The sequence below is a fragment of the Notechis scutatus genome, chromosome 10, assembly GCF_049901735.1.
Source record: "Notechis scutatus isolate UNSWTSFEM ecotype Mainland chromosome 10, rNotScu1.2, whole genome shotgun sequence".
In the NCBI taxonomy this organism is placed as follows: domain Eukaryota; kingdom Metazoa; phylum Chordata; class Lepidosauria; order Squamata; family Elapidae; genus Notechis; species Notechis scutatus.
This window is the reverse complement of record NC_142018.1, coordinates 13,060,576-13,073,688: the sequence shown is the minus strand read 5'-3', so window position 1 is coordinate 13,073,688 and position 13,113 is coordinate 13,060,576. Positions and strand designations below refer to the sequence as shown.

The 13,113-nt window shown below is 43.2% G+C and overlaps 1 protein-coding gene across 3 annotated transcripts in view; it reads left to right on the top strand.

The window, feature by feature from the left end:
• Positions 1-3,573: 3,573 nt before the first annotated feature.
• The window catches only part of DRP2 (dystrophin related protein 2), a 46,294-nt gene continuing 36,754 nt past the window's right edge, over positions 3,574-13,113 (top strand). For 2 of the 3 annotated variants that reach the window (XM_087972393.1, XM_087972392.1), the window contains exons 1-2: positions 3,931-4,033; positions 9,147-9,300. In XM_087972393.1, coding sequence (XP_087828519.1) covers positions 9,193-9,300 — 108 coding nt within the window. In that variant the 5' untranslated portion in view covers positions 3,931-4,033; positions 9,147-9,192. Of the gene's footprint in view, positions 4,034-9,146; positions 9,301-13,113 lie in introns of all 3 variants that reach the window. The other variant, XM_087972391.1, reaches the window with a different exon arrangement.

Below are 13,113 nucleotides of genomic sequence, written 5' to 3'. Positions count from 1 at the left end.
TAATCCTTTGAATAAAATTCTCCCCAAAATCCATGTCTTTCCAAAACTGTAAATATAAAATTCAAATTGTTTTTCTGAATCCAGAAAAATCAGTGCCACTTGCGTCTCCTTATGTTGTTGCAAATACTCTACTTACAGTATATTCAATATAATTCTCACATTATCTCTTAATTGTCTTTTGGTAAGAACTCACATTGACCATCATGAGTAAAATCCTGTAAAATCTTCTTTAACCTATCAGCCAATATTGATGTAAATACTTTTGGCAATAAAGCAGTATTAGTCTCTTTCCAAGATCCCTGCAAAACAGAACTTTATCGCTCTTTTCAGCGGTTGCAAGGGTTAATCCTCAAAACATTTATAGTGTGAACTTTGTATTCTATCAGGGTTTGTTTTGGTATTCTATAGTGCTTTATTTTGATTTTTATGGCTTCTGAGATTTTGAAAGTTGTTATATTTTGTTTCATACTCATAAAATTTGTTTCTAGATTGTGAAAGCTTTGGTAAATTCTGTTGTTTTTTCAAACATTCATCAGTTTTTTTCCAGGGAAACCTCTCTCTCGTACAAATTTGCATAAACATTTACAGAAGGATTTCTGAATGCTCCCGTTATCTGTTAATACAGTATCACCTTCCTGGATCTTTAATTTTCTTCTTTTCTCCTGATAGACCAGCCATTACTTCTCTCCCTTCCTCTCGGAATGGTAAAATGGCTTGCTTAGTGTTCCAGCTGTGCTCATTCTGGCCCACTTGTGTTACTGCTCTGCATCCCTTATGCTATGAATAAATCAGGAATCTCATTTAAGAAAGGTGCAGCTGGATCCATTTGGAGAACTGAACAGTTTAAAGCAAAGCTTGACTGTGGGGTGGTTTCCTAAGGTTTTTAATTTTATTTTATTTGGCGGGGTGGGTGGGTTAGAAGAAAATGGCTTAAAACTAATTGGTTACAGTTTCCTCCTCTCAACTTCGTCTCCCACCAGCCCCAAATCAAGATTTTGATAATAAGTCTAGTCTGACTTGTAGGTCTGCCTTGACTTACAATATTGTTTCTTTTTATATCTTGTGGTTCGCTTTTATCCTTAGGCAATTTGAGCTCCCTGCTCCGGCAGCAACTCTTGTAAGAGGCTGGCTTTCCCACAGCTTGGTGTTCAAAGGGAAAGGTGGATAGTTCTCACAAATAGATACGGTAGGCAGCTTTGGCTCTGGGATGCGCCTCTTCCTTTGAAGTTCCTCTATGCACCACTTATCCTGCATATATAACATGTCAAGTTAATGTGCAGCCATCCAAATGTTGGAGCTCCAATTACCAGAAGCCCTCTCTTGGCCAATAGGAAAGGATCAGCTGCTGCTATCCAGTAACAACTGGCAGGCTTGAGGTTGCCAACTCATGGGCTAGAAGCCAACCTTCTCTCCAAGAAATTGAATTTTCTACGTGCATGGAGATGTCATCATTCTGGGTGGCGTCGAAGGCTTGAGTTGGCATTTCTAAGTTAAGAAAAGCCTCACTTCATGGGGTACAAATGAATGTGTTGTAGTTGTCAAGCCTCGGTGGCTCTCACGCACAGCTTCCCTCAAGTTGTCATTTCTGAATGAAAGAAGCCTTAGCTGAGATCTGTTGAAAACAAGACTGGAGTTCCAGCTCTCTGCCTACCTTTGTTGGTGCTCACCATATAGGTTTATAGGTGTGCTTCTCTGATTGCTTTGGTTCTTCTTGTTCATTACTTACAAGTGGGAGAGGAGAATCAGAGAATTGAAGTTCAATAGCCATTTCTAAACAGGTTTTGTTTTTTTTTTAAGTTGAATGGGCGACATCGGGCAGTGTGGTGCCCAAAAGACCATGGAAAATGTTTGAATGAAGAGGATGGGAGTGATTCAACGGCCATTCAGGCCAATTTGGAGCAAAGTGCATGGACATGTCCAATTTCACTTCCTGTCTTGCTGAAGGGCTATAATAAAGTGATTTCAAACAGAATACAATTGGAAATTTTCAATGATCTACCTCCATCCCAATGAGACAGTTTGAAGAGTTAACAGCCAGGAAAGAGCAAACTATGATTTACATTTGAATTCATATTTGCCTTGACCAGAGATGAACAAAAATGACAGAATATTGGCGCCGAAGACATCTCACCTAATTTTTTAGTATTCTATACTTGTCCAATTTCTTTTTTAATCTGCTTAATTTCTTCTTGATTTTTCTGACAATTTTGGGAGAAAGTCACGCCAGAGTTCTCCCTCAAGGAACAAAGGACCAAGCTCAAATTATCCTACTTCAGAAACATCTCTCTGGACAATGCCCTAATGTTGGGTAAAATGGACAGAAAGAGAAGATGACAAGGTGAATGGACTCCATTACAGCAATAGCAAGTGCTCCCTTAGAAGTTCTGAAGATGTTCTGTTTAGGGACAGAATATCAGATAAAATCTACTGGATTGAGAAGAGTTGAAACAGACTTGGCACATAATCAATCAATTGGGAGAAACTCTTCAAGAATATCAAGTTATATGTTTCAACTACTGTTTGAGCTCCATGCATCTAATTTTGCAACCATCTTTAAATATTCTATCATAAATGGGTTATAGGTTGAATTAACCTTTAATTAAATAACTAGTGGATTCTCCTAACAATATTGATCACACAACCCTTTCTAGCTGCTGCTTTTCCTCCAGCCTATTAATGGGGCACTGTTGTGGCTGATTGGGGCTATTCCCATAAATTTCCACCAGCCAAGCGCTTAAGATTTAAATTTGGGGGGGCCTTGTTTATGTTCTAGTTTTTAACGCCTGCAGTTTGCAGCTGCCAATAGGGTTTTTTTTAAATAAAAAGTTACTATTTTTTTTAAGTGCTTCCCAGTGTCCCTATAATTTTCCAGCCAAGTGATGTGTTCAATAACACCATCTTTGCTCTTATCACAGAATAAAAAGCAGGAGCTAGAAAGCAAGAGCATCTTTTTGGTGCCTTCCTTCATTTTTAATGTCCCTAAATGCCGTCTCCTAACTTACAAGCCGATTATCTAATTCCCAGGGCTGTCCCCGTCCCCCCCCAGTTAATTCTTCTGCTATAAACGTCCATTTTATTGATCTGCCACATTTACAATCTGCCACTTTTGGGGATCCGTAAAACGGACCCATAAATCACGCCCCAAGCTGGAAAAATGAATCTCGTCCCAACGAATTCGGATTGGCTAGAAGATGCAAAAGAGCCATCCATAACCTGGGGGGGGGCGGGAGCAGTTCCAAAGCGGTGGGAGCCACCACTAACATGGCCAGTCTCCTGCGGGGGCGGTGGGGGAATCCACCCTGGAGGATCTTCCCGGAGAGGAAGATTTTCCTCCTTGCTGCCAGAACCATCCTGGTGTCCCCAAAAGTTGCCACCTCTCCAAAAAGCTCTCCTTTCCCCCTCTCCTCCCATCAGCCAAACTCCTGGTCCCTTTGATCCCCCTCCCTTGCTCCAAGCAGGACCCCCGTCCCACGTTGGGAGGGCGGGGGGGAAGAGACTCCTTTCCCCTCACCCCATCCGCGCAGCCTTCCTTGAAGCAAAGGCGGGCGGCGCATGGACTCGCCCGGAGGAGGCGCGCATGGAACGGGCACGCCTCGATTTTGCCCGATCGGCGCCCCCGTCGCCAGTCGGTCCCGCGCCGGAGAAGAGGGTCACGCAGCGGCAGGGGGTGATCCCCGCCTCCCCACTCCCCCACCCTTGCCGGATCGGTCCCTCCTCCTCCTCCTCGCCCCGGCGGGCGGATGCGCCTCGCTTTCTGCCTTTGCAAAAGAGCCATCCCCCCCCCCCCATCCTCCTCTTCCTCGCCAACCGGCTCCGGGTGCAGCACGCTGGCTTTCGCAGGCAGCCATCGCCGCCAGGGGCCAGCAGCGTCGAGCGATCTGCTGGATCTCCGCGTCGTCCTTCGGGGCGATGCGATCGCCTAGCCAGGCTCCGGACGCTGCTGTGGTGGCTTCCCCGGAGGAAGCCTCGATCCGGGCAGGCTGAAGAGGAGCAGCTGCCGCGTCTTCCCTCGCCGCCGGGCAAACCCTTCCAGGTAGGCCGGCTGGGATTGGAGAAGCCGAGTATCCTCTTTCCCTCCCATCCTCATCTTCATCCCCACCCATCCTCATCCAGCCTCTGTGCTTCCCCGCCATCCTCCTCTTCTTCTTCCTCCTCCTCGCTCTGGGCGTCCTTGCCAGAAGGGTCTCTTTTCCCTTCTCCTTGTTTCAGAGCTCTCCCCAATTTCATGGCTGGTTTTCCAAGGAGATGTTCTACAAGGCAAGCCTCGCCGAGCTTTTACCCCAAGGGAACAGAGCACCCAGCCTTTTAGCAGCGGCGGAGGGAGCCCCTTCCCCAAAACGCCGTCCCCAAAGAGCACCCCACCTCTTCCCCGCAGCCCCCCCTCCCCAAATCTTCCCAGAGACCTCCCTAAAAATTGATCCCAGCGACATCCCTCTGGAGAGAAGAAGAAAAAGGCTGGAACTTTGCTCAGATGTGATGGGAACGTAGCATGAGGCAACACCCTAAAAAAGCTTGAATGCCTGGCTCTACGAAAGGGGAGGAGGCATGTAAGCAGGATGACCCACCTTTTTGGGGTGGGGGGAGAAGAGATCCAGATGAGCCGCTACCTTGAAAAGGTGTCTGAAACCAATGCTGTGCTCGGCTGCTCTTGAGCTGGGTGACTTTACAGGCTCCCGTTGCCCTTGTTCTCGGATGTGGTCATCCAGCCAAGGAACAGGATCAGAGAATGTGGGAAGAGGAGACATCAGTACAAATTTCAGGGCAGGCTGGCAAGAATCCAAAGAGAAAACCCCCGGCAAACACACACACACACACACCCCACCAGATTGTTTGACCCAAGTCGATACTTGAAGTCCTAGTGATGAGTTATGAAGAGGGAATCAAAGCAACTAGAGCTTGAAATCTGGCCACTTTGGGAGGTCTGGCAAAACCAGGGGATGCGTGAATACACATTTCTGGTGGTTGATTTCAGGGGCTTCCTGATCGTTTCAATGAGGTTAATGCTGGGTCAGCTGGATTTTTAACTAGGGTCTTCTTTTAATTTTTGTACAAAACAGGGCATCATCACCTTGCAGATACAAATGGTAAGCTGGGCCAAGAAACTGGGTTCACACATTGCTGGGGTTGTGCACACCTCTCCAAGTTCTGGGTGCAACTTCCAAGCCCCTCTAGAAGTTTCCTCCCAATCCAAATATTTCACAGGACAGAAGAAGGGAATTATTTCAAAGGATGGGAAACAACGTCAAAGATGTCCGAAGAATGTTATTCAAACATGAACCTTGTTTTCTCTTCTGGCACCATTTTATTATTATTTTTGGAGTGTAATCTTTTAGCACACCACTCCAGAATCAAGAGATTCTCAGCCTAAAACAATGTTATCCAACCCAGTCTTGCACTCAACTTTGCTTCTTGTATAAATCGTTCTTGACTTCATTGTGCAAAACCAATTTAGATGAGTTGCTGAATCTGACGTACAGTATTTTAACCTGCCTTTCATAGCAGGAGAAATCTTTTGACACAGAAGAATGTTTCTTTCTGAGACGGTGATTTTGGAATGTTGACATACAAAGAATTAAATGCATTGATTGACCCATTTCACCGACCAACTAGTATTCAAAATATTCCATAGAATCCTGAGGTGCCATTCACTAACAATAGAAAGAACGGCACTGAACCTCCAAATGCATAGCTACAATATTGTGATTGCTTCCTTTTTAATTAAGGGGATCAAATGGACCTGAAATTATCTTCAAACGATCAGGAGCATTAGCTAGAAAGTAGAAACATTTTCTAGCTAGTGAGATAGGATAGTAAAAGTTCAAGAGCACTTACTATCTTACTTTAAAGAATCTTAATAAAAATAATGTAGATGTATTAGGGCAAGAGCCCAGAATATTTCTTTAGCTAACAAAAGGCTGCCCACAGAGATTGGTGTTGGAATTTCTGGATGGTATGGTGTTATTCTCACCACAAACGAAACCACAAATTAGCCAATCAGATTTCAACTTGGTGTGTTATTCATATGTGTAGTAAGTTGCATGGTGTAAGGGGGTTGAGGAAACTGGGGTTATTACAGGTGAGCTAGTTGGGTGAACTAAGCTATGATAGGTAGAGTGGAGTCCTTCCATTTTTCTGCTCATCTGGTTTGTTAGCTAGAGGTGTTTGGAATTCAGCTGAATTCTTATTTATAAATCAGTCAGACCTGCTTTGTCATCTCTCTTTAAACATTCCTTTTTAAAATACTCTTTTATCCTTTGGGGTAAATTATGTTTTAATTATGGTGCAGGATGGAATAAATTACAATGACTGGTCTCACATAGCACTTTCTGTCACTAATGTGGCTTCAAAGAATCTGATATTCTTTAACTCATACGATTTGGTCTTGTTCTGTTATAACTTATTATACTTTTTGCATTAATATATATATTAAGATAATCTTGGAGAAAATATGTTTAGGATCTCACTATAACATTTAATTATGTTCGATAAAATGTTGGATTTATTATCTTATGGATTGTTTTTACTTTATCAAGTTTGGGGTACAGCAAAGACTATAATTTTATTTAAGTGGAAAGGTATTTTATGCCTTCTGATTTTAAGGAATGGGTCCAAGGTTTAAGTGTGTTATGTTTTAAATGTTTTTTTAAAGATCTTTTTAAAGTTTTTTTTTTAAAAAAAGGCTTTATGGTTAAAAAAATAAAAAGATGATATCATGTGTAGCTGTATAGTCCAGATTTAATGTTTAAGAATTAAATTTATTTCACATAGCTATTAATATTCTTACATAGTTTTAGTTTTTGTTGTGCTTAGTTCATTTAATCACCATGTTAAGCTAAATATTTTGTTCTTTTTCTTTCCCATGTTACCATTATTTGATCTAAACTTTTTACTTTACATTTCGTGATTGTAGTACGAAAAGCCATGTTTCAAAAACAACGTTTTGAACAATTCCCCCTAAACAAATTCTATTGAAGTCTTTACTGCACAAAGTTTCAATGGGATTTCTTTTTAGATTTAACTCACAGAAGTCCTGACAGTACCTAGAAAATGCCTTGTACTTTACCTTTGTCTGTGGCACTAACAATTGGAAAAGCAAAGCACAGTGCTAAATGTGAAAAGAGATCTATTATACACAAATACCTCTCAGATCATGCTGTGGTACCCGGAAAAAAGACGCTTGCAGCCCGAGTAGAATAATAGTAGTAATACTAGCAATTGGAACCGCGGTTTTGCAAGCAGAGCCATAAAAGTTGCAAAATGCAAGAAAATTCATTCTTTTGTTCTGTGATGCTGTTATTTGCTCATTTAATCAGCTTTTATGCTGTCTTGATCACAAGGGAGGCTCTAGCCGGCATAGTGTACGTAGTTGGATTAATAATAAGGATAATAAGACCTCAGACTTAAGAACTATTGATTAAAACAAACAAAAAACTATGGATAGTGGAAGTGGCAGTAGATGGACACAGCAAAACAGAAGAGAAAGAACTGAGAAAGAGGGGAAAAATACAAAGGACTGAAAATAGGAGTAGAATGTGGCAAAAGACTTCTAAAATCTCTCCAAGAAAACTACAAGAAGTCCCGATTGCCACGAGTCAACACTGACTCAAACGTGTACATGCAACCACACTCACACATAGACACACAGATGCACAAAGCTGCTCTACACCCAGTCTCCAGGGAGAGGCACTCAAAGGTTTGCTCTGCTTGGTTTGATGTCGCTTCCTAGAATCTGTCAGAACTTCAAAACGTTTCATTCGTTTCTCCTTCTTCATCCAATGGTTTTGTAGTCTTCTTTTTGGTTGTTTTCCCACGAGCCGTCGGTTTGATTCGGTTTGAAAAAGTGGGTTGGAGAGAGGGGCACCCCAGAGAGATTCTTCTTCCAGGATGTGCCCATTCGAAGCAATTCCCTCCCGAAGAGCAAGCAAGCGATTGGGCTTTGTAGTATTTGAGGGGAAGTTTCCAAACAGCAAGCACACCAGATAGCTTTCCTACCATCACATATGCTTTGGAAGTCTAGATCAGAGGGCTTCAAGCTTTGCTCAAGTTGAGGAAACTTTTTTTGTTCATGAACAAAGTCAATAATATATAAAAATAAATAAGCTCAGTCAAGTTTGCCTTCAGAAGTCGTGGGAGCTTCATCGCTGGAGGCTTTCAAGAAGAGATTGGACTGCCATCTGTCAGAAATGGTGTAGGATCTCCTGCTTGGGCCGGGGGTTGGACTAGATGACCTACAAGGTCTCTTCCAACTCTGTTAATCTGTATCTATCTCGAAGTAAAGCCTGGCTCTGCCAATTGGCTTCGGGCCCCATAGGGCTCTATTCTGGAGGTGGCTAATAGATTAGAAGATCCCACCCCCCACCGCATCTACTCATTGGCCCTTTGTAGCCACATTCTCCTTTTCCGGGATAAATTTCCTATCAGTGAGAAAAATTAACCAGGGGAACGTCTTGCCTCCAGAAATTGTGGATGCTCCATCAGTGGAGTCCCAAAGTTGTTGTTTTTTCAAGAGGCAACTGGACTTTCTGGTTTTTCTTTCGAAGACGTTTCGCTTCTCATCCAAGAAGCTTCTTCAGCTCTGACTGGATGGTGGGGAATAGAAGGATTTATACTCCTTGCAGACAGCTGGTCATTTGAACTGGAGAAGCTTCTTGGATGAGAAGCGAAACGTCTTCAAAGGAAAAAAAACAAACAGAAAGTTCAGTTGCCTCTTGCAAAAGCACCTTGGGGACAACCATGACCTGGAGGACTGAGAATCTCCATAGACATCGCTGGAGGTTTTCAAGAAGAGCCTGGACATCCATTTGTCTGGAAAGGTGTAGGGTCTCCTGCTTGAGCAGGGGGTTGGACTAAATGACCTCCAAGGCCCTTTCCAGCGTTGTTATTCTGTATTCTTTCCAATGTAAATGATAACGTTTTAACTTTTTAATGCCTAAATGTTTTTAACTCCTGCTATTTTGTATATTGGAAGCTTGATTGTGAGGTGGGCGGCCTATAAACTTAACAAATAAATAAATAAATCCAGGGACCTCTGACTTGGGGGCTGGGGAATTCTGGGACTTGAAGTCCATCCATGGCCGAGGTTGAGATGCTGCTGTAGGTCCCGTGGAAAGATGGAATAACACTTCTGTCCTTCACCTTCCTTCCAGCGGCCACTGCTCAGCCCAGGGTTGGTCCTCATGAGCATCTGTTCTAATGCAGCCCATGGTCATGCAGGGAAGCTCATTCACCCTCCCCAGATGTCGTGAATGGCACAACGCCGGGCCGTCCCGTCGCAACAGCACCTCCTACCCTCAGTCTCAGGTAAGACCTTTCAACTCCACCCAGTGGCTGTCTTCTTCTTTCCCTTACCTGTGCAAGGTGTTACTCCGACACACCTTCATGGATCTGATCAAGAAAATGATCCTTCATTTGAAGTCACAGAACCATCTTTGTAATATGGGCACCACCCTGGAATTTCATTTGGTTTAGCTTGCTTTATTGTCACTGCACCTCGTCCAATGAAATTAAATGCCCTCTTCAGTGTACATTATGACTATAAAAAATAAAACACAAACACACATCCTTCGCATTCTATACAGTTGAATTGAGAACCCCTGATACTGCATTAATATGGCACTTTGCAGTAGAATTCAATATAGTTACTGCCCTGGAATAGAAGCTGTTTTTCAGTCTATTTATCCTTGTTTTTATTATCTTGTACCGTCTTGCCAGATGGTAATAGTTAAAAAAAAAGGGTGCCCAGGATGAGATGGATCTTTGAGAATGGTTTGAATTTTCTTAAGGCAGCAGTAGCTATAAGAGGGGAGAGATCCTCTGGGCAATATTAATCCTCTGGAGCACTGTCCTATCTGCCGCTGTGCAATTGGCAAACCACGCACAGGTGCAGTAAGTTAAGTGCAGTAAGGTGCATTTCTGTTTTTCATTGTTTTGAGACCCTGCACATCGCAGCAACGACTTCTAAACAGTGTTATATGCTCGTTTTTTTTAAAAAAAATGTTTTCTCCCCTAAGCCTTTCTCCTCATTTCTTTATCCACCTCCACGAAATCAAAGTCACGCTTTCAGAGAGAAAAGGGGAAAAAAAGGATTCTGATTCAAGGTGGCGTTTCCTTACAATAACATTTTAAGGATGATTCTGCCTCTGTTTCCCTCTATCTCTTTTTGAGAAACACAAACGCCCCAGTTTGTTTATGTGTATTCTGCCTTTGTGTGATTTTATTTTATTTTTACAAATAATTCAAAGCGGTGAGCACATGCAGCACACCTTCCTCCTCCTATTTTTCCACACAGCAACCACCACCCCATCAGGTAGGTTGGGCTGAAAGAGAAGGACAGGCCCAAAGTCATCCAGCTGGCTTTCATGGCTAAGGTGGGACTAGAACTCTCCGTCACCTGTTGATTAGTCCAAAGTCACCCAGTCAGCTTTTCCTGCCTAAGGTGGGATTAGAACTCACTACATCCTGGTGATTGATCGAGGTCACCCAGCTGACTTTCATCGCTAAGGCGAGACTTAAACTCAGGGTCTCAGCTTTCTAGTTTGGTGCCTTGACCATTAAGTCAAAGTGGCTCTTTCCCTACTCTAACTGGTCTTCTGTTTTCTATTCCAGCCTTACTCTCTGTGCATAGAGCAGCTAGGAAATACTTTCTGAGGTATTTGAAAAATGCAAGGCTTGGAGAAGTTTCTCAATACCATCCATGATGGTTTGTAGAAGGTCATCAACAGAGAGAGGCTTAGCCCTCAGAATGGAGCGAAATTTCGCGAGGCAAAACTGCATCCAGTTTTGGTCGCTATGATGTAAAAAAGATGTTGAGACTAGAAAGAGTACAGAGAAGAGCAACCAAGAGGATTAGGGGACTGGAGGTTGCTGGAACTAGGTATGTCTGGTTTGATGAAAAGAAAGACTAGGGGAGACATGATAGCAGTCTTCCAACATCTCAGAGGCTGCCCCAAAGAAGAGGGAGTCAAGCTATTCTCCAAAGCATCTGAGGGCAGGACAAGTAGCAATGGATGGAGACTAATCAAGGAGAGAAGCAACTTAGAACTAAGGAGAAATTTCCTGACAGAACAATTAACCAGTGGAACAACCTGCCTCCAGAAGTTGCAAATGCATCCAACACTGGAAGTTTTAAAGAGGAGATTGGGTAACCATTGGTCTGAAATGCTGTAGGGTTTCCTGCCTAAGCAGGGAGTTGGACTAGAAGACCTCCAAGGTCCCTTCCAACTCTGTTATTCTATTCTATAAAACAGAGGTGTTGGGTAGCACATCAGGCTGGTTGATGGAAGAAGAAAGAGGCAGAACTGGAGAAGAAGTGAGAAGGGACTTTTAATCCCGTGCTTGTAGGCGAGTTGGAGCAAGGAAATGCCCTTTGAAGCAAAAAGTCTGTGGGAGAACCTTACTGATGGGAATGGAATCCTCTTGGTGGAAACAATGCCTGTTTTCCTTCTTGGGTGCTAAGGTTTGGGTGCGAGCCACAAATTCCTGCTCTCCCGAGAGAAAACAGAGACTCCTTAAGAATTCCAGATGCCAGTGTCAGAAGAATAATTTGGGGTTCCAACTGGAGCCAAGACTGCGCAAGAATAAATAAAAATGAGATCCAGACAGCTGTGAGGAAAGGAGAAATATTTAGTGCTAAAAACAAAACAGTTTGCCTTTGAGAAATGAGAAATTTCTGTAGAGAAATGGGGTGCAGCAGGAGATTTTTTTATAGGGGGAGTTTGTTCAGGGTGAGGTGTCTACATGCTGATTCTAGGGTGACGCTTGAGGCACGTGTGTGTGTGTGTGTGTGTGTGTGTGTGTGTGTGTGTGTGTGTGTGTGTAGGTATGCTTATTCTTGGGAAGACCTAATTTAGTTAACTCTGTTTATGTTTGCAGGCATAAATCCACATTTGATATGTGGATTAGGTTGGGTAACTTATTTGGGGTTTGAGGAAGTTTGCTAATTTTAGTTGATTAACCTAGTTTCAGTTGACTATCAATTATCTAGTGGAGACAATGATTCTCAGACCATTGTGGATTCTGCTAATATTTTAAGGGAAGATGGATCAGTATCATGAATAAAATATATTGGGATACAAAACTTCTCACCCCAGCAACGCCTCCATTCCCTCAACCACATACCGCCATCACCCCTTCAAATGTGTGGCTTAGAGACCAAGGGAGGGGGAAATCGGTGAATCCCCCACCTAGAATTACAAAAGTGCAATTTTCAGTAGCCCCAGACAGGATGATCCATGTAAGTTAGCAAAGTATGGAGACCCACTCAAAGGACCCCTCTTGCCTGTATGATGATGGAGTACTGCATCCAGTTTTGGTCACTACACTATAAAAAAGATGTTGGGGCTCTAGAAAATGTGCAGAGAAGAGCAACCAAGATGATTAGGGGACTGGAGACTAAAACATATGATGAATGGTTGCAGGAACTGGGCCTGGCTAGTCTAGTGAAGAGAAGGACCAGGGGACACAGGATAGCAGTCTTCCAATATTTGAGGGGCTGCCACAGAGAGGAGGAAGGGATCAAGCTATTTTCCAAAGCACCTAAAGGCCAGACAAGGAATAATGGATGGCAACTGTTCAAGGAGAGATTCAACCTGGATAAAAGGAGAAATTTTCTGACAGTGAGAACGATTAACCGATGGAACAGAAGTTGTGGGAGCTTCATCACTGGAGGCTTTCAAGAAGTGACTAGGCTGCCATCTGTCAGAAATGTGTAGGGTCTCCTGCTTAGATGGGGGATTGGACTAGATGACCTACAAGGTCCCTTCCAATTCTGTTAATCTGTCATCTGTATTTCAAGAGCATGGGAATTGGGAGTCTTGACCTAGGACAGCAGTCAGGACAAAGGGAGGGGGTCGCATGCCTTTAAAAGCAGGCTGGAGAAGTAGTTTTGCAGAACAAGAGCCAATACAAGAAAACATGGCAGTGGTCCCATATTTTTATAGCTACTAAAGATGGATGAATACTGCCTTCGATATTTCAGTTCCTGATTTCATTCCATCGCTCCCTTGAATATTGGGGAACTAGAAGGAAGGCTGAGAATAGACGGTGTGTCAACTCTCCATCTTTGAGGAATTCAATTGCCTCGGAGTCTTGCTTGCAGTGGATTTATTATTTGGA